At 55.1% G+C, this 27,387-nt stretch overlaps 1 protein-coding gene across 1 annotated transcript in view; it reads right to left on the bottom strand.

The window, feature by feature from the left end:
* TBC1D22A (TBC1 domain family member 22A) overlaps positions 1 to 27,387 on the bottom strand; it is a 269,633-nt gene that overhangs the window by 151,853 nt on the left and 90,393 nt on the right. Inside the window, exons 5-7 of the mRNA XM_052639487.1 lie at positions 23,310 to 23,380; positions 11,773 to 11,901; positions 8,149 to 8,211 (exon numbers count right to left, since the gene is read on the bottom strand). Coding sequence (XP_052495447.1) covers positions 8,149 to 8,211; positions 11,773 to 11,901; positions 23,310 to 23,380 — 263 coding nt within the window. The remainder of the gene's footprint in view (positions 1 to 8,148; positions 8,212 to 11,772; positions 11,902 to 23,309; positions 23,381 to 27,387) is intronic.

Raw genomic sequence — 27,387 nt, 5'->3', positions numbered from 1 at the left:
TAACTCTGTAATACAAAGAGTGCTGACAAGGGGCACGCTCAGCACAACTCCACTAAAATGAAGAGTGAAAACAGGTGAAACACACACACACACCCCCAGGCCACAAACCTAGAGAAGAGCAAGAGAACAATTTACCAAAAATCAAGGGACCAGTTCCTTGCTGGGGCACACGGACATGTCTGGGGAGGGACAGAGCAGGGGCCTCGATGATGCCAGCCTGGCTCTCATCAGCTTGACAGTGGACAGCACAGTTCAGTCGCTCAGTCGTGTCCGACTCTTGGTGACCCCATGGACTGCAGCACGCCAGGCCTCCCTGTCCAGCACCAACTCCCGGAGCTTGCTCAAACTCATGTCCATTGCGTCGGTGATGCCATCCAACCATCTCATCCTCTGGCGTCCCCTTCTCCTCCTGCCCTCAGTCTTTCCCAGCATCAGGGGCTTTTCCAGTGGGTCAACTCTTCGCATCAGGGGGCCAAAGTATTGGAGTTTCAGCTTCAGCATCAGTCCTTCCAATGAACATGCAGGACTGATGTCCTTCAGAATCGACTGGCTTGATCTCCTCGCAGTCCAAGGGACTCTCAAGAGTCTTCCTCAACACCACAGTTCAAAGACATCAATTCTTCAGTGCTCAGGTTTCATGACAGTGAATGTGTGGAAGTAATTTTTAATTTTTTCTTTACATTGGACATACATGTTATGGAAACCTTTCTGCTCTGATTTATTTTACCATAAGCCAAAAAGAGAATAAAGGGAAAGATCTATGGATTAGAACCTTGAAATATATACCAGAAGAGCTTAATGAACTGACTATATAATGCACACATATCTCTCAGGCTCTCACAAAGACGTTTCTCAGGTGGCTCAGTGGTAAAGAATCCACCTGCCAATGCAGGAGACAGTGGGTTCAACTCCTGGGTCGGGAGGGTCCCCTGGAGAAAGAAATGGCAACCCGCTCCAGTATTCTTGCCTGGGGAATCCCATGGATGGAGGAGCCTGGTGGGCTGCAGCCCTTGGACTCACAAAGAGTTGGGGGTCACACCTGAGCGACTCAACGACAGGCTCTTACAAACGCATTCCCCCCCACCTTTACCCATTCCAAAGGGTAAAACAAAGATGAATTACGAGACAGGATGGAGAGAGCAGTAACTACGGAGACGCAGGCTCAGGAGCACTGAACGTCCGTAGCTCCCCGGCCTGAGACCCTACCAGCAGCGCGTCTCCCGTGGAAGGACCCTCCGGAAGGCCCACCCCAGGAGGAGCGCATGTCTAATGCATGAAGCCCACCAGCATCTGCCAGGTGTTTACCCTACTACGTGCCAGCCCCACTGGAGGGGCCGGGGGGACACAGGAGAAGAAAGACCCAGGCCCTGGCCTCGACAGCCTGCAGCGTGAGAAGAGACAGTCAGGGCCTCGGCCGTGGCCAGAATCCCAGCAAGATGCTCAGACACGCCGTCTGAGACCCCAGTGTCTATCAGGCACCTGAGGTACAAAGATCAGAGTGGAGGCTGCCCCCCTCGAGAGCTGCGTCCAAGGGGACAGAGACGCGAGCAGACCGTGGGAATCACGTGCGCGCCGTAGGATCAGCCAGGGCAGGAGGGGGTGCTGGCAAGCTCGAGGAAGTGGGGGACTGGCGAGCAGAGCAGGCCGGGAGGAGACCCCTGGGCACGGAGGCAGCGACCCTGTGCAAACGCCCCAGCCCTCTTCAGTCTGGGCCAGACCCTCACGACACAGCCAATGCCTGCTCCTCTGGAAGCGGGCTTCTCCCCAGCCGCCTCAGCCCCGGATGTCAGCCGGGCCCATGCCCCTCCACACAGACACTCCAGTCGGGAAGCCTGTCTGCAGAAAGCTCACAGTCAGTGGACAAGTCCAGGATGAACGCATCTGTGCTCCACGGATACGTGCCTCCCAGAAAATGACCAGGCTTCAGGGCCACGGAGAGCTCAACACCCCAACCGGAAGGACCACCCATGGATAATGGGGTCTTAAAGGCCTGCACGTTCACCGTCCTCTGTGTCTGTTTAAATGTAACAAGACATCACTTCTCCGTGGCTAACTGGAAAAAGCATCCTATTTCCCTAATTCGTGAAACTGCTCTAAGAAGCAGAAAGCCAGAGGGCAGATAATATAATAATTACTGAGAAGAAGGGACTCGCAGGTTAATGACCTTATCTCATGAGAAGGCCCAGCTCTGAGATCTGAGGAGGCTCCTTCCCTGAGCTCCCTGCACCAGCCCATGAGCCAGAGGGCCTCGGGTAAGAGTTCGCATTTTCCAAGTAAGAGGCTGAGGTTACTTCCACAAATAGAAGATAAAAAGAGCAGGGGCCAAAAAGTTATGAACTTTACTTTCAAATAACAACGATGGATAAAAAGATTAATTACTCAATTCAGTACAGTTCAGTCGCTCAGTCGTGTCTGACTCTTTGCAACCCCATGGACCACAGCATGCCAGGCCTCCCTGTCCATCACCAACTCCCGGAGTTTGCTCAAACTCATGTTCATCAAGTCAGTGATGCCATCCAACCAACTCATCCTCTGTCGTCTGCCGGGAGCCAGCGTGAGGAACTCCGCCTGTGGCAAAGGTCATGAGGAAGGAGGCTCGGCATACGCAAAGGCAGGATCGAGCCTCAGGAGACCCCCTGTTCCCGAGCATCTGCCCCCAAAACCAGAGTCCGCCTACTTTACTGCGTCATGCTCTCACCTACACCTCTGACTTTACGGGGGGCTGTCCCCCACCACCTCTCTCAGAGAAGGAGTTAACTTGCAGCTCCAGTCCATAAAGATTCCTGGGCATGACAAGAGTGTTTCAACTTACAAACTCCTCTGAAGGTTCTCTAGCCTGCCTGACAGGCTCGTCCAGCCACATGTGATTGTTTACAGCCTCCCAACCATGAGAGGCACGAGATGCTTTAAACTTTCTAAATATAGATTCTTTTGAGAAGTTAGAAAATTATTAGTATAGTATAGTGGGTTGATTAGGAATTATATTGGTGAAGGGTTTTCTATGTTGGGCCAATATTTGCTGCTAAGTCTCCATATTCCTTGCCCCTATACACATTAATGAATATAACTAGCATATAAGAGAAATAAGTATTAACCTTTGATATTAATCACATTAAACCTTAGGCTAAGTAAATTCCTTTCTCGATTATAACCCACTGCACCCTCACCCTATAGGAATGCAACTTTATCTGGTACCTTCAGAGGGTGGCGCCTAGTTTAAGAAAAAATCACCCCTGGAAAAAACAAGTTTTCTGGTTGACTGACCGTTATCAGAAAGGGCCATAAAATGTCAGCAGGCCTCATGGCCAGAAGATGATGTAAAACCCCTAAGACCTTTGTATAATTTTATATGAAGCACCTGATTTTGATAAAGGTCACATCTGCTGACCCCATGTGACTCATGAATACATTCATCCCTATGTATAACAAAAAGTATATAAGCAAACCTGAAAATAAAGAAAATGGATCAGTTTCTGGAAAGACTGATTCCCCCATGTCGTTCTTTCTTTCCCCTTCTGGCTGAATTCCCATCTGGAGCGTGGGTGCTCACCACGTCTACCTACTTGCCTGGGCTTCTAAGACCCACGCAAGAGGGAGCCCAAGGCGGGGCACCTTCCGCTATTCAAGTGGGTGCCGGTGGCCTACATAGATGGTACAAATTCCTTGTCTTGGAGTTGTATTGGTATTCCACGTAAACCAAGTTATTCCGCCTCTTTTCTCCACTAATTTTCCTACTACACTATTTTTTTCTAATCTCTCTTTATATTTCTAATTAAATAGCTTTCTCCTAGGATGCCGACTCCATCTCCCCTTCGAATTCCCTGGATCCACTGAGGCTGGACCCCAGCAGTTGTCCCCTTCTCCTCCCACCTTCAATCTTTCCCAGCATAAAGGTCTTTTCAAATGAGTCAGTTCTTCGCATCAGGTGACCAAAGTATTGGAGCTTCAGCTTCAGTGATTAGTGACTCACTTCAACAAAATCTCCTAAGTCCCGTGAGGCTCCAGGCACTCGGGCGCCAGCCCTGCTCCCGAGGAGGTGACGTGCAGGCAGAGTGAGACCTCATCCACGAGGAGACAGTCAGACAATAAGCTCCGAGACGATCAAAGTGTGAACCAAAGTAGGGCAGGGCGTCTCCGACAAGGCTCCATTCTCTGGAAGGCCCAAAGGACGCAGACGCCTGAGGTCACGGGTGAGAAAGGGAGGACCCCAGACAGTGCCACACAATGACTGCTCGTGCGCAGCTGCCCTGCGCCGAGCAGACAGAGGAAATGCACAGACATGAAGGCCTGATCAGACGGGTCGAGGCGGAAGGGCAGGGCACAGGCAGGGAGGCAGCCGAGCCCCGGGTCCCAGGTCCCTGGGGACATCACCCGGTAGGTCACCCCAGGAGGTCCTACCCCCGCAAAGACCCTCCCTCCATCCACAGCCTCCATCTCCATCTGTGCTTCCTTCCAACAGGGACTTCCAGGGTCCACCCCAGGAGTCTGGCTCGGAAGGCCTAGGGGAGGCCAGGGAACAGGCAGGCTAAAGGTTTCAAAAGCAATTAAACAGTGAGCAAAAAAATGGAACAGACACTTCACCAAAGAAGATCTGAGCATGACAAATCAGCAGATGAAAAGATGCTCAACATCCGTAGTCAACAGGGAAATGCAAATTGTGACCCCTAAGATGCCACTACACAGCTGTTTTTCAAAATGGTGAAAAGTAAGCAGATTGGTAATAGCACGTGTGACAGGGACGTGGAGGAACTGGGCCTCTCACACACGGCGCACCGGCACGGCCACCTGGGGAGAGGGCTTGGCAGCATCTCATAAAGTGTACAAACACACGCTGACCGTGCCGCCCCGCACCTCACGCCTGGACGTCTTCCTAGAGCTACACATGACGGTTTAGGGCAGATGTACGTCTTAACGGGCCCAGCCAGCACCGGCTTGGATCAGCTGCGGTGCGTCCAAGTCTAACCCCTGCAATGCCGCAAACCAGAACCTGACTCTCCCTGCTTCTCCCTGAGACCAGCACTTCTAGACTTCTCCTGAAGCCCCTTGCTTCCATCACCTGGTTCCCCCACACGCAGCTCCCCTCTGGCCGGGCCCTGGGCAGGGGTGCAGCTCCAGGAGGAACATGTGGGAGCTGAGGGAGGGGCCACGGGGCCCACTGCCAGGGCCCAGTGCTGGGGCCCAGGGGCTTCCGCAGGGATCGAGGTCCCAGCTGGCCACACCCAACACCAGCCAACACCGGCCAGCGGGGACAATCCTGCCTCTGAAACTGGGAGCCCACAAACTCAGCTCTACGCAGAGTCTCAAGTGGCAGGAAAAACATAACGGTAAAGATAAACTAAAGGTCGCGTGGCAGACTCTATTTTCATTTTAAAAAATACCTTAAAACGAGGTTATAATATGTGATCTCTCATTTTCCAGATACAATAAGCACAGTTATTGAAAAGGACAATCAAAGAGAAGTACCTCAAAATGACTACTTCTGTGGGAAACTAATTTTCTCCTTTTGTGTTTTGTAATCTAAAAGCACTTTGGCTTTAATAATCGTTGTCTTTTTTTTTTTTAACAAACTTACTGCACAGCAAGAGATATCAAAATTTAGAACTGCATTTACTAGAGCAATCAAGACGAAAAACAAATATTTAAAACAATAAGAAAATTCAGTTTTAAAGAGATGCCATTTATAATAGCAACAGACAGTATGACAGTGAAGAGTAAACCGAATAACACATACACAGGACCTTTTATGGAGCAATTTCTGAAGCTTCATTGAAAGGCATTAAAGAATGGTCTAAGAAAACGGGGAATCAGCATGCTGGCAAAAACCAAGACTAAATTTCATAGACATGTCAGTTCTCCCGAATTGATCTATAGATTCTGTGCAATTCCGATCACAAATCAAACAGACGTTAGGAACGAACAAGAGCGGAATCTAAAAAAGACAACACACCAGTGAATGCAGCAAAAAGCAGCGGACTCACAGGCACAGAGAGCTAAGCAGAGGCTACCAGAGGGGAGACGGGAGGGCGGGCGGGCTGGACAGGCACAAACTCGGAGGCGTAAGACAAGCCGTCAGGATCTGTTGCACAACACAGGGAATACGGTCGATATTTTATAATAACTGTGAGTGGAGTGTAAGTTAAAGCCTGCAAGTCACTATCCTGTACAGCTGCAATGCGTAACACTGCACGTCGGCCACACTTCAATTTGAAAAGAGGAAACCCTGGCCATCTGATTCTGGGACCTCCATGGGCTCCCCACCTACATGGAGGAGGAAAGTCTTAAGATGGCCTGATCGGTTTTGAAGGTGGGGGTGGGTGGGTGTTGTGCATACTCCCCGCCAGGTACTGAGACTTCTGGTGAAGCTGGATGAACCAGGCGCGTGATCTGAAGGAAAGGTAAGCTGAACACTGCGGCAAAACAGAGGCTGCACGTCTGCGTCTGTGCGTGTAGCCTCAGTGTCTTCAGTCGTGACCGACTCTGCGACCCTATGGACCTGCCGGGCTCCTCTGTCCCTGGGATTCTCTGGGCAAGAATACTGCAGTGGGCTGCCGTGCCCGCCTCCAGGGAATCTTCCCGACCCAGAGATCAAACCTGCATCTCCCGAGTCTCCTACCCTGCAGGCGGGTTCTTTACCACTGAGCCACCAGGGAAACCAAAGCAGAGATTAGAGCTCCGCAAATGTGACAAAGACAGGAACAGAAGGGACCCTGCAAACGTGGGCAGAAAAGCTAGACCGGTCACCACGGGAGGAAGAGACAGTGGACTCCCGCGCACAGCACACACAGCCACTGGATGCCGATGAGCTAAACAGGAGCGAACGGTAACACCTCAGAGCCTTGAGGTGAAAATAAGGGATGAAGAACAGCTTCAGGGTGTCTCCTCAGGAAGCCAGCCCTAACTAAATAGATGGGCACGCTCAAAGCCATGGCAACTGAGACTGCAGACCACGACAGCCACCAAGAGGAAAGTGTCAGAAACAAGCCACAGAGTGGGAGGAGGGATCTGCCCCTACTGAGTGGCAAAGAGTCAGAATCCCCAATATATAAAGAGCAACACGCAACAAACAATTAGACCAACCACCCACAAGAAATCAGGCAAAGACAGAAGCAGGCATCTCCCAGAAGGGGACACAGAAGCACAGGAAGAGATGCTCACTCCATGGGTGATCAGAGACAAGAAAATGAACACTGCCCCCAGAGGGACAGACCGTGAGAAGCCTGGCAGCACCCAGAGCCAGAGGGGTGTGAGCACCAGACGGCTGGTCCTCTGCCGGAGAGCGCTGGAGCGGGACCACCCTCTGGAGACCAGCCCAACATCATCTGGAGAGTTTACCAGGCTGACACCCAACCTTGCAACACCTTGTTGTTGTTAAGTTGCTAAGTCGTGTCAGACTCTTCGTGACCCCACAAACTGCAGCCTGCCAGGCTCCCCTGTCCTTTATCATGCCCCGGAGTTTGTTCAAACTCATGTCCGTTGAGTCATCACCTTACTTCTTCATAAACGATACTGAGAAATCCCTGCCAGTGGGCACCTGCAGAAGTGTAGGTGAAGGTTCCAGGCAACACTGGTCCAATAGCAAAACCTGGAAACCACCCAAATGTCCCCCAACAGGAAAAAGGCAAGAGAAAGTGTGGAATATCTGAGTAGCAACTGGACACACAGATTGGCTGAACCCTAGAAAATAACGTAGGTGAAGAAAGTCAGGCTGCAGAGACCCGACCACTCAGACAGAGGAATGATCGGCTCCAGACCACGGCTCCCCGGGTGTCACGTGACGTGCATTAAAGGCGTGAGGAGAAGGAGGGAGACACAGGCCAGGAGAGCGGGCATCTCCTGGGGAGGGGCCTGGGGGCGGCTGAGAGCTGCAGGCAGCCTCTACATGACCAGCCACACTCCAGTGGGCCACCCTAGGATGGGGCTCTCAGCCCTGCTCTGGGTGGGGGTCCCACATGTGTAAACCACAGGCACACATACACTCCAGCTGTGTCCCTTTGTGCACACCGATGTTTGCACAATAAAAAAAGGACAGTGAGCACTGTGTGTTGGCAACTCTGCCCCAGGGGCCACCCCAGCCCCCACCGTGGGTAGAGCTGCCGGGACGGTGGGCGTGGGGCTCCCTCTGCAGGACGTCCGGATCCCAGGTCTTACCTCTGTCACTTTGGGCTGAAGTATCAACGCTTCGGGACTCATTCGAGGGATGTCTATGTGGATCTGGAGACAGAGGAGAAAGACACACGGATTTTAAAAGCTGACAGACGTCGCGACAGGCATGATGATTAAAACAGCAGCACTGAGCAACAGCAGCGGGTGTACTTGGGGTCTTGCCTGCCCTCTCTGGGCCGGGCATTCTCCTGTGGCGGGGGCAGATTCCATCCGCCGGGCCCCCGCCCCATCCCGGCATGACAGCCTTGCTACACACTTCCCACCCGGTAACAGCGGCTGGCCGGCTAGAAACGGAGCGGGCCCTCGGCTATTTAGTAACAGGATCCATAGCAATTAGCAAGCATTGATTTCCAGCCTCTGACACGGGGAGCAATTCGAGTACATCAATAGCGTACAAGTTTTTGGCCGTGACAGCTTCTTCTTGGAACCCGGGACACATTTTTCTGCGCTGTACACAGTCCTTGGGGGAATCCAGGGCACTGTTCAGAGGCAGCATTTCAAAAGCCCTGGGAGGAACAGCGGGCCCCACCCAACCACCGTCTGACAGGAGAGTCATCACAGAGCTCACGCACCACTCAGCGGCACCTCTGGCTCCGGTAAGCCTGCTCAGGGCTTGAGCCGGCATCCGGCCGGCCCCCAGCACCCCGCGTGAACACCCCACTGCAGCCAACACTACTGCCATCCCCATTCACTCGGGCACACGGCCACACGGGCCGAGGGAAGGGGGCGCGTCGTGATGCCGTGGGGAGGGGGCTGCGATGCAGGTCCACCCTCGTCCTTGCCCGTGACCACGAGGGTCCTGAGACCCACAGGGCCTGGGTCTCCTCACCCCCTCGCCAGCACCGTGGCCGAGGCCACCCCAGCGGGCTCTGCATCCTTGCCCATCAGAGCCCTGCCCCGCCGCTCAGAGCTGCCGGGGGATGCAAGGCCCTGGAGCTGCACAGCTCTGACTGGGGGGAGCTGCTCCCACTCACAGGGCCCACCCTGAACTCTCCCCTCGGGTGAGAACCCGGGAATGCGCTGCCCATCAGTGGCCCCAAGGGAGGCAGTGAGACTGCCCAGGGAGAGAACTGGGCCAGGGTCAGGGGCCGGCAGACTAGCAAGTTCTAGGAACGTGGACTATGAGGCGGTAGGAGAGAGAGAGAGAAGGGAAGTCGGAGAGGAGACAGCATCAGAGGAAGACAAGAAACGACCTGACTCAGACCCACTGAGCAACGCAGGGAGGGATCTTTACGCCGAGACGTGCAGGCACCCGCAGTTTGGGAAGGAGACCCCGAGGACGAGGACTACAGTCTGCTGGGGCCGGAGCCCTGCAGCTGGCCACGGGCAGGAGACCAGAACCCTCCAGATCCCACCCTGTGGCCAGGGTGTCCGCCAAGGCCACCTCAGAGCTGACCCCACGCCATCAGAGCCACGGAGGCATGCCAGGGGCCAGAGGAGCTGCCCGCCACATGCTGGCTAGGGCGCAGGGCAGTGCACTTCAGCACCAGCTCGGCACACCCTGCCCCCACACACAGGACTGGGCCAGCTGGGGCGGCCACAATGTCCGCAGAACCCACAGGGCGGAGAGGACACGCCAGGTGAGCTGGGACCGACTCTTTGTGCTTTGGTCATGACAGCTTCACCCACAGAAACCTACAGAACAGAGGGCAAGAGAAGGGCGGGAAGCAGACGGGGTCCTGGCTGCCCGGGGCTGTGCAGAGGCCAGGCCACACCCCTTGGGCAGACGAGCAGCCAAGGTCAGTTCATGGGTCAATCCCTGGGAGTGGGCAGCAAGTGAGGAGACTAGGGTGCCCAAGCCCCAGACCCGGGCTGGCTCCATCATGACCTAACAGAGCGCCTGAAATGGCCCTGCAGGACAGCCCAGGGTCCACCTTCAAGAGGCAGGCACACGGCCCAGGGCAGGCAGGCCCCAGCAGCAAACCCTGTGCGCAGTCATACTGACACAAATGTAGACACATTCGGGGACTCACAGTAACAGGCGAGCTTTTTATTCCCTATCACAGTAACTGCTGAGTAAAGATGCATGCAACCCGCCTTTAGTTAGCTCTCCCGCAAGAAATTCAGGGCAGGACGAGGCCAGCTAAATCCCGCAGAGAGATGCTGGGGTCGTCTAGAAATTCGTAACAGGACGAGGCCCGCTAAATCCCGCAGAGAGACGGTGGGGTCGTCCAGAAATTCGTAACAGGACGAGGCCCGCTAAATCCCGCAGAGAGATGCTGGGGTCATCCAGAAATTCGTAACAGGACGAGGCCCGCTAAATCCCGCAGAGAGATGCTGGGGTCGTCTAGAAATTCGTAACAGGACGAGGCCTGCTAAATCCCGCAGAGAGATGCTGGGGTCGTCCTGTGCACGCCTTTTTCTGGAATAAGAACATGGCAAAAACACAGGCAAAACAGTAACGAATGAGCCCACTCTCACGGAAACCAGCAACGCGGAGAAGCAGCCAGGCAAGCCGGCACTTCCCTGGCCCAATCCACACGCATGCTGCATCCGAGCTCTGTTTCCCAGGGGCACAGGTGGCAGCGCCTGTGGCCTGGGAGCCGCTGGAGTTGTAGACAGAGGACGAGGCCCAGTGCAGGCAGCATGGGCCAGAGGCCGAGAAGAGCCCACCTGGAGGGTGAGAAGGGGCCCCCGCCCTCTCCCTATGCCCACCATGAGTCTCTCTTCCTTCAGGGCTGCCAGGGTTCCCCTGCGGGGAGGGTGCTGTCCAAGAGCCCCCCTAACTTAGAGGACCGTGATGACCAAGCAGGGGGAAGGCCCGTCTCTGGAACTCTCGGCGGCACTGCGCCACACCGACAAGCAGGCCTGGGTATCTGAGCAGAAAATTCAGCGACACTCCTGCACCCAGAGGCCGGGTGTGTCAGGGGTAACACTTCTACTGACACGTCTCGGGAAAATCAGACGCTCATCCCAGAATGCGAGGCAGGGCTGCCAAGTCCTAACCACCTTTTTGTTTAACGGCGGCTCAGACCGTTCTGAATTCTCACATGGTACAAAGACAAGAAGAGTTAGGGAGGCCTCCAGCAATTCCAACAGCAAATTCTGGATGCACGGTGAACCGTAAATCAATTTCAAGTATTTTTCCCATTATGCACAGCGTCTGTCAACTGACTATTCAAGAGGCCATAATTATACCCATTTTGTATTAAACTAAATAGCCAAATGATAAGCTGGCTACACCTCCGCTGTGGACTGAACTGCATCCCTCCAGAGCCGAGCTGAGCAGCATGGCTCTCCTCAACGTAAACCACGCCCCCGATGGCAGCAGAGGTCAGCGCCTGGGGCCCTGGGGACTCACTCCTCTGACCTGACCCAGAGGGATGTCGACCTCTGACCTTCAGGTCAGACGGCCCCTGAGTCACAAGACACACTCCACCCAGGGCTCCGGGCTCTCTGTTCTGTGGCTCCAATGAAAATACCTTCCCACTCCTGTAGGAGGAACTGGAGATGCCCAAGGTGCTATGTTTAGGGGAAATTCACCATTATCAGGGAAAATAAAGATCTGTAGCCCAATCAGGGGCCTGCCAGGTAAAGCATTTCCACCAAGAGAGATGTCACCGAGTGAAAGAATTTTCAGTAACAAGAAAAAAGAAAACGTGTTCCCACCTGTCTATAGGTATCCTGGTGAACCTCATCATTCCTGGAATCGTAATAGTGATCAATAAAAGCAAAATATTCTTTCTGTTTCCTTTGGAGAGTGGCTGGTCTTCGGTCTACATTGGCAGGAAGGTAACCCTGTGTGAGAAAAAAACACGAGAAGAATATACACTTAATGGTAACTCGTGGAACGAGTAAGTATATATGGTTAATGGCAACTCATGGATGGCATCACCAACTGAACGGACATGAATCTGTGCAAACTCCGGGAGCCAGTGGAAGACAGGGAAGTCTGGTGTGCTGCAGTCCATGGGGTCACAAAGAGTCGGACGCGACTTAGCAACTGAGCAGCAACGACTCATGGAATCTCTATGAGAAGTCTTTAATCAAAAGGCTCACATCTTTTCCTTTTTTTTTAAATTTCATTCTGTTTTTTTCTGACATGCTGCACAGCATTTGGGATGTTACTGATAGTTTCCCGATCAGGGATGAAACCCTTGTCCCCTGCAGTGGAAGAGCAGAGTCTTAACGACTGGACTAGGGAATTCCCAAAAGGCTCACATCTCGAAATGAGCTTGGTGCTCTGAAATGCGATATAGAGGGGAGGACATAAACGGAAGGCAGCGAGCTGAGCCCTCGGGAACTACAGCCCTGCCCGTCCTCCCCAGGGGTCCGGGCTCGGCACTGCAGCCTCCCCGGGGGTGAAGGATCTTCACCCGCGGACGCACAGAGGGGCAGGGGCCCGGCGGCGGGCTGGCATCCACCGAGCTCCCACAGCAGGACCAAGAGCCGAAACCCCATCTGGACATGCTTCGTACAGCACAGAGAGGTCAGGCCTGTGCAGGCTTACATGTGTGTCCATGACACACCCAGGCACACACAGACACATGTGTGTGCCCGTGTCCACACATGTGTGCGTTTTCTCCTCTCTCCAAAGACTCCTGGATCTTGGCAGCCGCAGTCTGGGTCCAGACTCAGCGAGGGTTAGGCAGTGAAGAGCGGCCAGGAAGAGCCCAGACAGCTGCCTCCCATTTCCCACTTCTTCAGTCAAAACACTACTGCTGCATCACACCCAGAACAGAAGGTCCCTGCTTCACGTGAGTGGCTCCACGACAGGTGACAAGGCGCACAGCTGCGTGACGACTGCCCGTGAAGATCAGAGCAGCCTGTCACCCCGAGTCCGTCCTGGGGCCCACCTCGGCCAGGAGGAGTCGGGAGTCACTCCCTCTGCCCCACACATCTCGGCCGCCACCCCAGAACCGCACGGAAATGGCACCACGGGGGCCGGAGCCCGGCAGCAAGGCTGCCCTCGCCCAGGTGCTGTCGTTCTGTCAGACTTACAACGTCGCGCCAGTCTCTGTACAGCAGAGTGACTCAGCTGTGCACACACTCACATTCTTTCTCTATATTCGTTCCCATTACGGTTTATCCCAGGAGATGATAAACCTTGTCGTTTATCCGTTCTGAACGTAGTCGTTGCATCTACCAACCCCGAACTCCCAGTCCTTCCCCCTCCCTCCCCCGCCACATCCGCCCAGCAGCCACAAGTCTGGTCTCTCTGTCTGTGGGTCTGTTTCTGTCTCGTAGACAAGCTCATCCGTGTCATATTTCAGACCTCAGCGGATGAACAGATAAAGAAGATGTCGTGTGTGTGTGCGTGTGTGTGTGTGTGTATGTGTGTGTGTATAATGGAATATATAAAAAGAATGGCCATAAAAAAGAACGGAAGAATGCCCCTTGTGCAACACGGATGCAGCTAGAGATTATCGTGCTGAACGTGAAGCCAGAAGGAGAGAGAGAAACATCGCGTGACAGACCGCTGTCTCCGGAGACTTTCTGAAACCAGCAGTGACCCCCCAACCCTTTCTCCCTGAGTGGAATTCCAGGCTATGGTTAAACCAGTTTGTGAAGCCACTCACTCTTTGCTGATCATCTGAGTTGTTTCTGGTTTGGGGTTATTTTAAATAACGACTGTTATAAATATTCTTGTACCAGGCTTTTACGACATACACTTGATTTCTCCTGGGTAACTGGGTCATAACGTAGGTGTATGCTTAATTTTCTCAGAAACTGCCGGATCTTTTCCCAGAAGGACAATACGGTTTTCCACACTAACTAACAAGGTCTGAGAACCTTAGAGTGTTGTCCATCTCTAAACATCAGTCCTTGTCAAGGGCTTTTACTTCATTTCCCAAATGATTCACGACGTTGAACGTCTTTTCGCAGACCCCTCTGCCACTGTTTCTCTCCTTTGAAGAAGCATCTGTTCAAATCCTTTGCCCGTTTTTTTTTAACCAGTTGCTTGCTTTCTTACTGAGTTTTATGAGTGCTATATACATTCGAGATGCAAGTCTTTTTGACAAATATATGCACTCTGATTATATTCTCCTAGCCTGTGGCTTGCCTTTTTAATGTCTCAAACAATAGCAGTTTTAAATGTTCGTGAAGTCCAAAGGACAGTTTTCCTTTTATACTTATATTTAGCAGTTCTTGTGCCCTGCATGAGAAGGATTTTCTCCTTGCTTTTTCCCTAGACGTCTTAAAGCTCATTCCTTGTGTGTCCCTCCTCATCCCTCGGGCATCCCTTCAGCGGTCACTTCCTCAGGAGGGTGGGCCTTGCCCAAGTGGGGCCTGCTCACACAGCCCCCCAGCAGCACCCAGCAGGCACCTAACTTTCAGTGAGTGACCCCACCTGAAAGTGGGCAAATGACCAAACACAGCTGTCGCCTTTCAGAGTGTCTCCCCGTCCACGGAGGACATCACTGTGTTTGCTGTCAAACAAACAGCGTCCTGGAGAGCCTCTGGGTACCACATCCGAGGCCCTTCCTTCAGGGTGAGCAATCCCCTTCCTTCAGGACAAGTCCTGATGAGCCAATGTGCCCCACCATTCCACCAGCTCCAGTGACCGACAGGCTCAGGGGAAAAGGGGGAACCAGAAGCAGGCACAAAAGCCAGGTACAGGGTGTTCTCTGCGGCTGCTTGTGAATCAAAAAGGATGTGCACAGTCTGGAGCTGTGGCAGCCATCCTGTGACCATGAGGGAGAACCATGAGCCACAGACCCACCACAAGGAGCGGACGCGAGGACAGCCGTGCTCAGCCTGGAGGATGAAGTCAACCTAAGTCCAGCCGCCCCTTCTCAGCCGTGTAAGCACGCACATCCCCTTTACCCCACCATAAAGGGCGGACGCGAGGACAGCTGTGCTCAGCCTTGAGGATGAAGTTGCCCTAGGTCCAGCCGCCCCTTCTCAGCCGTGTGAGCACGCACATCCCCTTTACCCCACCATAAAGAGCGGACGCGAGGACAGCTGTGCTCAGCCTGGAGGATGAAGTCGCCCCAGGTCCAGCCACCCCTTCTCAGCCGTGTGAGCACGCGCATCCCTTTACCCCACTTTGGTCATCAGTTAGCATCTGTTCTGTATCATAAACTACACACTCATGCACATTTGTTTTAACACATCTGGATCACATCATTTAAACTTTTTAATAAACGTGTATTGAAATATAACGTGTGTGCACACGTTGCCCAAATATGTGTGTGAACGATCACAAAATGAACACATCTCAGGGCACGCTGGGGCCCTCCCGGCCACTGACCCTTACTCCTGACCTGCTGTCAGAGGTCCTCCCTGACTCTGCCAGGTTTTGCCTATCAGGTTTCTGAACTTTACACACATGGAATCTTCTTCTTTTCTTTTCCGCCTCATTGCTTAAACTCGGTGCTACATTTGAAAAATCCATTCGTTCTGGAACACAAACCAGTGGTTAATTCTCACTGCTGCATAACATCTCCATGTGCAAAATCCATTCTGTTAACAGACATCCGGGCAGTGACCAGGTTTCTGCGATAAACGTTCTCATGCCTGCCTTTTACAGCACATGACATCCATTTTGTTAGGTGTATAACGGGGAGCAAAGGTCGGCGTACCTTTGACAGGTTTTGCTGAAGAATTTCCCAAGTGATTACACTCCCGGGGGACATGCACGAGAGCATGGCCTCCCTTCTTCCCAACGCCGGGCACCACCGCCTTTTCCTTGCAGCCGTGCTGACGGGCTCACGGAGGTGTCCATCAGCTGGCAGGCCTCAGCTGCCTCTCCAGGGGCCTGCAGGAGGCCAGGCGCATCCTCACCCGTGAGCAGCCCTCCCCCTCCTGTTCGGTGGTCCGCCCCCTCCTGCTTCGCAGGCGCCTGCTGCACCGTCTGCACGGCAGGCCTGCAGTAAACATCACCTCCTCCTGCCTGTGGCTTCTTGCCCATTAATGACTTCTTTTGATGAACAGAAGCTCCTAACCTGAACGAAGCCCAATTTACTTTTAATGACTAGTCCTTTCCATGGCCTTTTTAAGGAAATTTTCTCTCCAACATTCTGTGCTTACATACCTGGACTTAAAATCGTGAACCCTGGCTCCCACTGACATAACGTCTTGTTCTCCTGCGGGGCTCAGCAAATGCCAGCCCACCGCCCATTTCTGTAACCAGGACATCAGGGGCACGAAGCCATATCTGTTTGCCCATGTGTGTGGCTGTTTGCACATGACTGAGGCAGAGCTGAGGAGCCGGAAAGTGACCGTGTGACCCACTGAAACACATGCTCAGACGCTTGCTAACCAGCCCGTTACAGCAGAAGCTTAGCAAGCCGTGCTCTGCAAGCACTGGCCCCCAGGGCTCCATGGCCTGCCACCCCGTGAACGTCTTCATCACACACTTCTGTCTAACCTTTCCTCGATTTCTCAACATTCTGAATATTTTCAAATGTCTAGTACTCCAAAATACGTGGTGCTAAGCAATGTCTGATTTTTCCTGGAGTAAAATGTCTACAAGCGCATCGTCGGCTCAATGGGACACGGGATATATTTAAGGCTCTTGATGCTTTTTTTCCAAGTGACCCTGCCAGGAGGTTAGCAATTTACACCCCAGCAGGCTTGTCACAAGTGTCGCCCGTCCTCCACCTTCTATAGCAGTGAGGAGGAGCCCCCCGAAGAACAGCCGCCCTAAAATGCCCTCAGTTAATTACGACCCGTCGGAAAGGGGCCCTGCTGTTCCCAGTGTGGCAGCGGGTCCAGCTGACAGATCCCTGCAGTCGGCAGCATGCGGCCCCCTTACCGAGGGAGGGAGTGGCCGCTGGTCCTACCTGCCTCCATTTTCTGGTCAAATGAGGCCTCTTGTATCCCAAAGAGCAGACCGCTCCGCACACTTACACCAGCGACAAAAACCATCACCAGCCCCCAGTGTGGACTGAAGACGCGGGCTGCCTCCAGCGCCTTCACACCAGCCAGTAAAGCGCCCACTTGAGCAGCTCAGACCCCACCCCCTTCAGCCAGCATCACCCAAAACCACCCAGAGCCCTCCTCCTGCTCGGACCCCAGCCCAGCCCTGCCGAGGGCGTGAAGTTACAGGGGAGGGGGGCCAGTCACAGCTTCAGAGAATCCATCTGGGAGCCCAGGCACCCACCAGGCCCAGGTGGGCCTTGACAGCCACGTCAAGCCCCACTGCCTCCTGGACAGTGGCCATGGGCTGGGTTTACTTCTTCTTCTTTGTCCTGAAACTGCCACAGTCCCGGGTAAGGAAAGGGAGGGACAGCTCCTCGCCGGGATCCTGCTGCACACAGGCCTGGCTGCACCCAAGCCCCACCTCTCCGACCACCCCCAGCACTGGAGCTGCTGGAGGCCCAGGCCCCACCTCTCCCGCCAACCCCCCGCCCCGCCAGACTGGCCTCCCCGCTGGAAATGCCCAACCAGACCACCAGGCACCTCCTGCTCCCGCCCGGCCTGGCCCTTCCCACCGCTCAGCCCGGGATGCTCTCTCCCTTCCCCGGCCTGGCACCCCCAAGACTCAAGGCCCCTCTGAGCTCACGGCTCCCTCCACCCTGGGTCCCATCCCCTGCACCGTGGGCTGGCAGACCACCACTCGCAGGCCACATCCAGCCTGCAGGGAACTTTCTCAGGAACACAGCCATGCACTCTCATCATAGGAGAATCTCGCAGCAACGTGGGCAGCGACACAGGCAGTGACGCGGCTGCCCCATGAAGCCACCGCCTCCGCCTCTGCAGGGCTGGCTCCCAGGAGCGGGCGCCGCAGCCGTTCCACAGGAGCGCCGGCCCAGCGTCCACCCTCCTCCTGGCCCCGGGGCCGAGGGACACGTCCAGGCACTGCATCCACCCTCCTACTCCTCAGAGAGCAAGCGGCTCCTCAGCGGGGCTGCCTGGTCTGCACCGTCGTCCCACGCCCTGCTGGAGTCGGTGCCGCCCTCTCCAAGGAGCCCGTGAATCTGGGTGGGACCAAGACCCTGCAAGGCCCCATTCCTCCCTCCCCAAGTCCTGGCTCCCAAGTAGCCGCCCCAGCCACCAGCCTGGCCCTTGGGGCCCCTCCTACTTCGCTCACGTTTCGTTCTGTGACATCAGCCCTTCTAAGATGCTGTGAACTTCAGTCACTGCATTTACCGCCATCTCCTCTCACTGGCATGCCAGCTCCAGCACGCAGGAATCCTCACCCCTCTGTTCACAGACATCCCCGGGGCTCAGGGTACTGTCTGGCACAACAGATACTCCGCAGATACTTGGTGGATGAAGGCATGAGGTCAACAGATCTGGGATGACACTGTCACACCCCAAGAAGGGTCTCTACCCAGGAGGCTAGGAGGTCGTGTCTGAACTAATTCATGAGAAGTAGAGGACTCAGTAGTAAAGAATATATCTGCCAATGCAGGAGACGTGGGTTCGATCCCTGCCTTGGGAAGATCCCCCGGAGGAGGGCATGGCAACCCACCCCAGTACTCTTGCCTGGAGAACCCCATGGACAGAGGAGCCCAACGGGCTACAGTCCACGGGGTCGCAGAGTCGGACGCAACCGCATGACTAAACACCAGCAGCAGGGAGGGGCTGGCGTCCTCCTCTGGGCTGGGTCTGGAGACTGCGGAGCGGATGGAGGTGAAGAGGCAGAGGACAGCCGCGGGGAGCCCTGGGCAAGCTCGAGACGGCCTAGCACGGAAGGAGCGTGGACACGCGTGCAGCGGCCGGGTCAGGGCACCGGGGCTGCCACGGGGGCGCCGGCTGCAGCTGGAGGGGACAGCCTGACACAGAGCACCTGCGGCGGCGCCGGTGGATTCTAACTGAACGGGAACAAGAACCCAGAAAGTCTCGCCAGCCTCAAATGTTAACTAAAGAACCAAGACAGTACTTCTGACAGGCAAGGGCATCGAAGCAGGGACGCGGACAACAAGCAAGCCCACACAGCCTCCTGATGCTCCCCTTCCTAAAGGAAAACACACACATGCAAGTTGAGGCCTCCAGATAATTAAGCAAGACTGGAAATTATGCAAATGAAATATATTCAAGTATGCAATGAATTTTAAATGACAGAACTACAGAAAACTTAATTGCTGTATTAGCATGCTATAAAAACACTAATCATAAATGTAAAACAATGCATGCATATACTTATAACGGAATTGTCCCGCTGACACAAACATCACGTCGCTCCCTCCCGCTGGGTTCACGTGCAAACTCACCTCAATAAGCGGCAAGAACGAAGCACGGTGTAAGAGCTTCACTCACCATTTCCAGCCATTCTACTGACTGCCACGAACGGCAAGTGCTTAGTTTTTGTTGGGTATTTCTGAAACGCTTTTTTAAAAGAGCCAGAAATGTCATTTTCTAGAGCGTTAATTTTTTAAATTTTTGTCTCATGTTGGAGTTTAGTTAACTAACAACGTTGTGTTAGTTCCAGGTTTTACAGCAAGTGTTTCGGTCACACGTATACAATCCCCCGTTCTTGCTGCACGCTCTCTTCCCATTTACGTTATTACAGAATATTGAGCAGGGACCCCTGTGCCACGCGGCAGGTCCCTGCTGGCTGTCTATCTGAAGGAAAGCAGTGTCTACAGCATTCGTTTTTAAAAGTTTCTGCACCACTTGCATGGAATTTCGGCATTAGACGGCGTCAGAGGCGGTTTACCGGTGAGCTCTGGGGGTACGGGTTAGTTCTCCTGAGTGACCAGAGCCCAGCTTCCCATCTTTCTTCATTAAAGCGGCATCTCCTACTCATCCATTAAGAAAGTGCTCGTCTACACACCACCGGGACAGTGTTAACGGCAGACCCTGAACCCATCAGGCAAGCCAGCAGTCTCCCTAAATGGGGCGGAGCATAAACTCTTAGCTCCTCAGCTAAGCACCCAGTGCTCGGACCTCCCGCTCCCCACAGCCACCCCGTCAGCCCCAGCTCATGGGACTCCCCTCTCCTGCAGACCCCTGCTGTGGTGGAGGAGGAGCAGAGCCATGGTGCGGGGGTCCCCAGCTCCCCAGTGCAGGCTCGCTCAGACTCGCTGACAACCCCAGTCCGTTCTCTGCCCTACCAGAGGGTCAACAGCCCCAGCCCCTCAGCTGCAGGTTGGTGGGGCCCAGCTGTGCCCCACCAGCGCCTCCGCCCAGGGGTGCTGCCCTCGACGCCCCATCTCCCAGCGAGCTCAGGGGTGCCCTGCCCTGTCCCTCGGGGGACCGGAGTGTTCTAGAGCAGCGGTCCCAGCCCTGGACCTGCGAGAGCACCCCGGGGAATCCAGATGGCAGCAATTCCCAAGCCCCCCGGGTAACACAAGTGTGGACCCAGAATGGAAAGCTGTAGGTGGAGAGGAGGACCGAAGCCCACCCGCCCCCGCCTCCTCCCCTCAGCCTGGGCCAGGTGCTCGGTGGAACCCGGAGTCGGTACACACCCTGGGACCGCAGTCCACCCCAGGATCTGCTCCGTGGGCCCACACATCAGCATCTGCAAGAGCTCCCCAGCAGACAGGCGTGTGAGGCCCTCGGAGAATGACCAAGAGCCAGTCCTGACCGGGAAGACTGCTGCTCCACCCCCGGCCCAACCGCAGGGGCCCCCTGGGTGCTTCCTCCAGGACACTCGTGGGCCTGACACTTGTGAAGGGCCCAGCCCAGGACAGACGCCCAGGAAACATCTGCTGAATCCGGGCCGAGTGGTTAACGGGGTTCACCGTGTGCTCCGAGTCTCCCATCAGAGAACACGCTCTGCGGCTGACCGCACCGGGGGCACCCCAGGACAAGCACAGAGAGGCTCACGAGCTCTGGGTGTGGTTCACAGGATGGGAGAGGACGGCCCCCACAGTCAGACTTCCCCCTGCCTGCCCAAGCCCAGGTCCGACCAGCACCCCTTAACTGCGTGGGTTCCCTGCCCCTGGACGCCCAGATGCCCTCTCCACCCCGAGGCCACAGCACGTGCAGGCGGGAGCCCTGCAGGCGGGGGTGACACCCCTGCTGACCCGCACAGGCCTGCGTGGTCAGCAAGCACCCACACTGGCTTTCTCCTTGGTGGCCTGGGCCCCTCCTCCCCTTCCGTCCCGCCCATCCCAGCCCCTACCCCCTTCCAAGGGGCATGGCCCGCTGCTTGCACAGGAATCTCTCACAATGCGCCGAACGGCACACAGCAAACAGCTGAGAAACGCTTGCAGGACAAGCGAAAAGGCAGAGGAGAGGGGGGGAGAACGTGCGCAGGGAGGACAGGTGCCCTGTCTGCAGGGGGCCGGCTCCGCCCCAGGCCAGAGGCAGAGAAAGAAGGGGCTCCCTCCTCTGCCACAGGGACATGGCCGTTCCCCAAGTGCTCGGGCGGCAGCGCTGAGCAAACAAGGGGAGGAGGCGAGCTGCAGTCCCTCCCCCGCCCGCGGCGCCTGGCTTCACCCCGCAGCCCCCCGCCCTCACTCAGGCCTTCAGCAGGCGGCCCAGCCTGGGCACCTGGCCTCCCCGCACCCCCACCTCCCATCCCCTCCCCACCCCAAGGGGTCAGCTGACCCGCCGGTTCCCGAAGAGCCCGGTGTTGATTCTCTGCCTCCCCGGGTCACGTGACCTCCCATGTCGCTCACCCGGGGAACCCTGACACAGCCTTAGAGATGGCCCGAAGCACCCCACCTTCTCCAAGAGGCTGTGGAATGCCCTCCCCGCTGGTGGCCCACCTTTGGAGGGACGGGCTCGGCTCACTGTCCCCAACGCCTGTTTAACTCATCTGTCAATGCAAGTCGAAAACAGCGAGAACTGCCCCCGTCACCTCTGCCCTTTTCCTCCACCCCAGCCGACCTCTGCTTTCAGACCCCGGGGAGTGAAGACCCCAGACACGTGCCCATGATACTGTCGCCCTCCTCTCGCCCACTGGGGCCGCCTGCGGCCCACGCATGCCACGGTCTGTGGTCCCCCAGTCAAATCCCGCTGCACCCCGGACCAACCCCAAGGCCCCCAGACTCTGTGGTGCGCTGGAGTCTGGCTCCCCTCCGCCTCTGGACAAGGGCCCCTGTAACCAGCGGTGGTGACGTGAACAAACGTCCAAGAAGGCCAGACTCTGTCACTTGCATCCCAGTGCCGCTGGTCACAGACCCTCCCCACTGCCCTGCCCCGCTTCAGACCGCCGAGCCTAGCCGATCTCACGTCGCCCTCTGCCCCTCTGCCCATTGATTCCAGGTGGCTCTTCCTCCAAGGCAGTCACTGGGCAGCTGTGAGGGTGTCTTAACCATGACCTGCAGAGGTGGGGAGCTAAAGGGAAGAGGCCGCGACAACGTAATTCACAGAGGGCTTTCCACCGGGAGGAGCACACCCTTCACAAACGCAAAACCTCCACAGAGACCCGAAAGGTGTTTTCATGCGAACTTCCTAAAATGCGGCCTGGAAAGCCTGTAGCCTCTTTTAGAGGATGTTGGGAAAACCAGATACAAATGCTTAAAATAAAAAAAAACACCGAACAAAAACATTAGCAATTGCAGCGGGTCTAATTTAATTGCAAGAGAATATTTGATCAATAAATATTCACTGATCGGAACTGCATCTGCATGTAGGATTACGAGGTACTAAGCTGCAAATTTATTAAAGCTCATTAGCAAGAAAGACTCTTTTAATACTGAAAGTCTGACCCAATTTAGGGTAAACTCTTAGGGGTCCCTATTGACTTAGTTCCCAAGATAATAAGGAAGAAAAAAAAAAGCAGGAAACGGGAAGAAAGCTGTCTAGAAAAGACTCCGAGATGTTCAGCAGAGCCAAGCTCACTTCTGACATTGACTCAGGGCGAGAACCAGCTCCCACCTTCTCCCGAAGCCCCCAGAACGCGCTGCTCCACATTGGGTGTGAGGGAGCCACAGCCCAGCCTCCATCACACAAACACACACCAGTCTAACACCATCACCACTGATGCTTTTTAAAAGACTCTCAAACAGATTTCCCCGTTTGAGTCCTCGGAGCTGAAAGAATCTTCCACGCTGGAACCTTTTTATAACACAGGTTTGGAAACACCACAAAGACTTTAACAATAATAAGATCAGAGAAAAAGAACACAGCCATCCTAAGTTATGACTTATGCTCGTTTTCTGCCAGTCTTCGCAAACCAAGCCTGAAGCTGAGCTAAGGGTGGGAGATGGCATCGCAGCCCCAGCCGAAGCCAGATCCACGAGGTGGAGCCGGGACGTGCGTGGGGCTCGAAGCCCGCCTGGGCCGGGAGAGCCTGTCCTCATGGGAGGACGGTGCCTGGGCAGGGGGTGCAGGGCGGGGGCGCAGAGGGGGCAACTTACTGAGAGCAGCTTCCACGTGATGGCACGGACAGGCTTGGGGATCCCGGACCAGCTCAGCTTCCTGAGCTCCTCTGTTAACACAAGAGAGACAGGAAGAAGGGGGTTACAGATGGCAGGCAAAGCCTCCCCCTTCGGCGGACATCCTCCCCCAGTTCCTCGGGGGGCAAGGAGGCCCATAAATGAAACCAGAATGAACCTAAATGAGAACAATTTCAGATACTGATTGTTCTCAACACACCGGAGAAGTTACCACTCTATTCAAACCAAGCTAAACGTGACCTGTTTGCGTTTAGATCTTAGCACACGTTTGCTCAACACGGCCCGAGCATCCCTGGAGCCACAGGGACAGGCGAGGTGCAAAGGACACGCTTCCTTCCAGCCTCCTGCCTCCCCACTCACCCACCTCCCTCCCTCTCTCCCCCCGCACCCCCCAAGCTCACATCTTTCCTTCATCCAGTCACTCTCAGCACTTACTCTAAGAAGACCTACACGAAGTGCACTTCTCAGGACAGATTTTTTTTTTTGATAGAGTTATCTTTATAATTGAAGGATAGTTGCTTCACAACATGCATCAACACGAGTCAGCCAGAGGTATACATGTGTCCCCCCCCATCTTGAACCTCCCTCCCACCTCCCACCCCATCTGACCCCTGAAGGTAGTGACAGAGCTCGGGTGTGAGTCCCGAGTCGCACGGCAAAGCCCCATGGGTCACTTACTTTAATCAGGTGTACACGCTGCCACGTCCCTCCTTCTATCCGCCCTTCCTCCCCAGCCCAGGTCCCTAAGCCTGTTCTCTATGTCAGGAGGGGTTTTGAAAGACATCAGTTCGTGGAGATAAGCTTGTGTCTACGAGGATGTGGCCAAATCACACCCTGGGGACAACCAAGTGTCAACAGTAAAAGTCACAGTTGCCTCAACAAACACCTAAGTTTGGGGGGTGGTCACAGAGGGGCGGGGCTGGCAGGGGCAGGGGCCTGGACAAGAGCAGGCCAGGCACAGCCTGGGGAGGCGGGTAAGAGTCAGGGCCCCAAGGTCCTTCTGACCTTCGGGGTCTCCTCGAGTGCCTCCATCACAGGCCCTGAATTGCCAGAGAACACGCTTCAATCTGTAGGTACCTAACAGTCAGTCCTACAGAAACGGAAGTAACTATTTCTTTCCTTTAAGTTAGGTTCTTCCCCTAAGAGCTCAGAGCTAATGATTAATACTGGGAATAAAGGAAATGATTAAAGAGAAGGACTCTGGTAATAGAATCAACAGAATACAAAGTCCTGACATCCAATCTTTTTCCAATTACTAAAGTCTAAGTAAAATAAGTACAGAATAATTGGGCGATGGCACCAGCAATAACTTGCATTTTACGGCAATCTCAGAAAATATCAAATCTTCCCCAGTTCCCTGGGGATATTATGGAAAGCAGGGACCTAATATCCAAACACCAATAATGCGACGTTTACCAATCACGTTCCCCAGGCCCCGGTGGCTGCACGGGCCCGCTTTCTGAGGGTCGTTTATGAAGAAAGCCTGATGTCCTCCGAACCTCTCTCCTCATGAAGGACCCTCACAAGACGGCACCTTCAGTCAACACAGTGAGACACAGTTCTGACTCTGGTGCTGAAAGGGAGCTCTGAGGTATGAGGTCCTCCAGACCTTGAGTTAGCTGGGGCTGCAGTCCCACTGAGTGATGGAGGAACAGGCTCAGGGAGGTGAGGGGACTCAGCCGTGGCGGCACGCGAACCAAGGGGCCTTCATGTCCCGGAGTCCTTCCCCACCGCGGACTCCTGTTACTGAGACGGCTTCTGCCAATGCAGACAGACCTCACAGACAGAAGAGCCCAAAATCAAACCCCAGCAGACAGGAGCGCCACTGAAGGCCCAAGATCAGCATGACCACAGGGATGAAAAGGCTGCTCCACACCAGGAGGCCTTACAACCTGATCCAGGTGTCGGGATGTGGATGGGAGAAGTCCGAGGGCCACTCGGACAGGGGTCAGGTGTGGACTTTCAACCCAGGCCCATCCACCCCTTCCACCTTTCCAGCAGAATCCTGACTGTGTAAAGTGACCACACACATACACACACACTCACCCAGCAGGAACCCACCAGCCTGCTCTACATTCAGGCTGGGCTGGTTGGCATGGAGGCGTGCACACACACACACACACACACACACACACACACCCCTGCTCTACACTCAGGCCGGGCTGGTTGGCACGGAGGCGCGCGCACACACACACACACACACACACACACACACACACACCCCTGCTCTACATTCAGGCTGGGCTGGCTGGCATGGAAGCGTGCGTGCACACACACACACACACACACACACACACACACACACACAAACCCACCCACCTGCTCTACACTCAGGCTGGGCTGGTTGGCATGGAGGCGCGTGCGTGCGCACACACACACACACACACACACACACCCCTGCTCTACACTCAGGCTGGGCTGGTTGGCATGGAGGCACGCACACACATACACACACACACACAAACACACCTGCTCTACACTCAGGCTGGGCTGGTTGGCATGGAGATGCATGCACACACACGCGCACACACACACATGCACACACACACACACATGCTCTACACTCAGGCTGGGCTGGTTGGCATGGAGGCGCACACACACACACACACACACACACACACACCTGCTCTACACTCAGGCTGGGCTGGTTGGCATGGAGATGCATGCATACACACGCGCACACACACACATGCACACACACACACACATGCTCTACACTCAGGCTGGGCTGGTTGGCATGGAGGCGCACACACACGCACACACACACATGCACACACACACACACCTGCTCTACACTCAGGCTGGGCTGGTTGGCATGGAGATGCATGCACACACACGCGCACACACACACATGCACACACACACACACATGCTCTACACTCAGGCTGGGCTGGTTGGCATGGAGGCGCACACACACACACACACACACACACACACACCTGCTCTACATTCAGGCTGGGCTGGCTGGCATGGAGGCGCGCGCGCACACACACACACACACACACACACACACACACACACACACCTGCTCTACACTCAGGCTGGGCTGGTTGGCATAGAGGCACGCACACACACACACACACACACCTGCTCTACACTCAGGCTGGGCTGGTTGGCATGGAGGCGCACACACACACACACACACACACAAACACCCACCCACCTGCTCTACACTCAGCTGGGCTGGTTGGCATGGGGGCAAAGCCACGCCCTCACCAGCACCCAATCTGGCCATGGGCCTGGGACCCCATGTGAACCCTGGGAATAGAGCGCAGAGGAGCCGGGGCGCCTGAGGACACCTCTCCTGGCTCTCAGGGGATCTGCTGGGTCTCTGATCTCTGGATCTCTGCTTCCTCTGAATGCTGGTGGTGCCAAATGTCAGGCTGGGGGCCGGCAGCCCCCTGGCCTCCCCCCAGCCCGAGGATGACGCCAGCAGACGGGCAGGCAGCACCCAGAGACACGCGGGACCCCGGGTTCCGAGTTCAGCAAGATGGGCAGATACGAGAGTCAAAAAATCAATAGCTTGTCTCTACTGAAAAAAAGACGTGGAAAAGGTTACAGGCATAAGCTTAACAAGAAATGCACAAGAAATACCATGTGAAGAAAACTGTAAGATTTTACTTGAAGATATAAAGAAACAGGAAAACACGGAGGTCACCGACTGACACTAACAAGAATCTAAGGAATGCTTCCCTGGGGCCAGCAGGGCAGGGGAATTAATTACACGGGTGACCGTCGCGCACACCGCACACGCAGGGAGCTCAGCTCTCGGTCCAAGGGCGGGCAAAGGTACAATCTCACCCAGAGGAAGTGCTCACAGCACAAGGTGAGGAGCACAGTGACGTCCTGAGCGGGGGCGCGCCCCATCAGCAAGGAGGTGGAGGGCCTGAGAGCTGAAACGCAACCCAGACGTGCAGAGAGGCCAACTGAGAGAAGAGGGGGCCGAGAGGGGAGCATCCTGGGCCCAGGGAACAGCTTGCACACAAGGCCTTGACCACAGTGTGGAAAACGGACCAGAGGGGCCAGCAGTCACAAGACA

The sequence above is a fragment of the Budorcas taxicolor genome, chromosome 5, assembly GCF_023091745.1.
Source record: "Budorcas taxicolor isolate Tak-1 chromosome 5, Takin1.1, whole genome shotgun sequence".
Classification (NCBI taxonomy): Eukaryota; Metazoa; Chordata; class Mammalia; order Artiodactyla; family Bovidae; genus Budorcas; species Budorcas taxicolor.
Note: the sequence above shows the minus strand (reverse complement) of the source record. Positions and strands in the feature narration are given on the sequence as shown.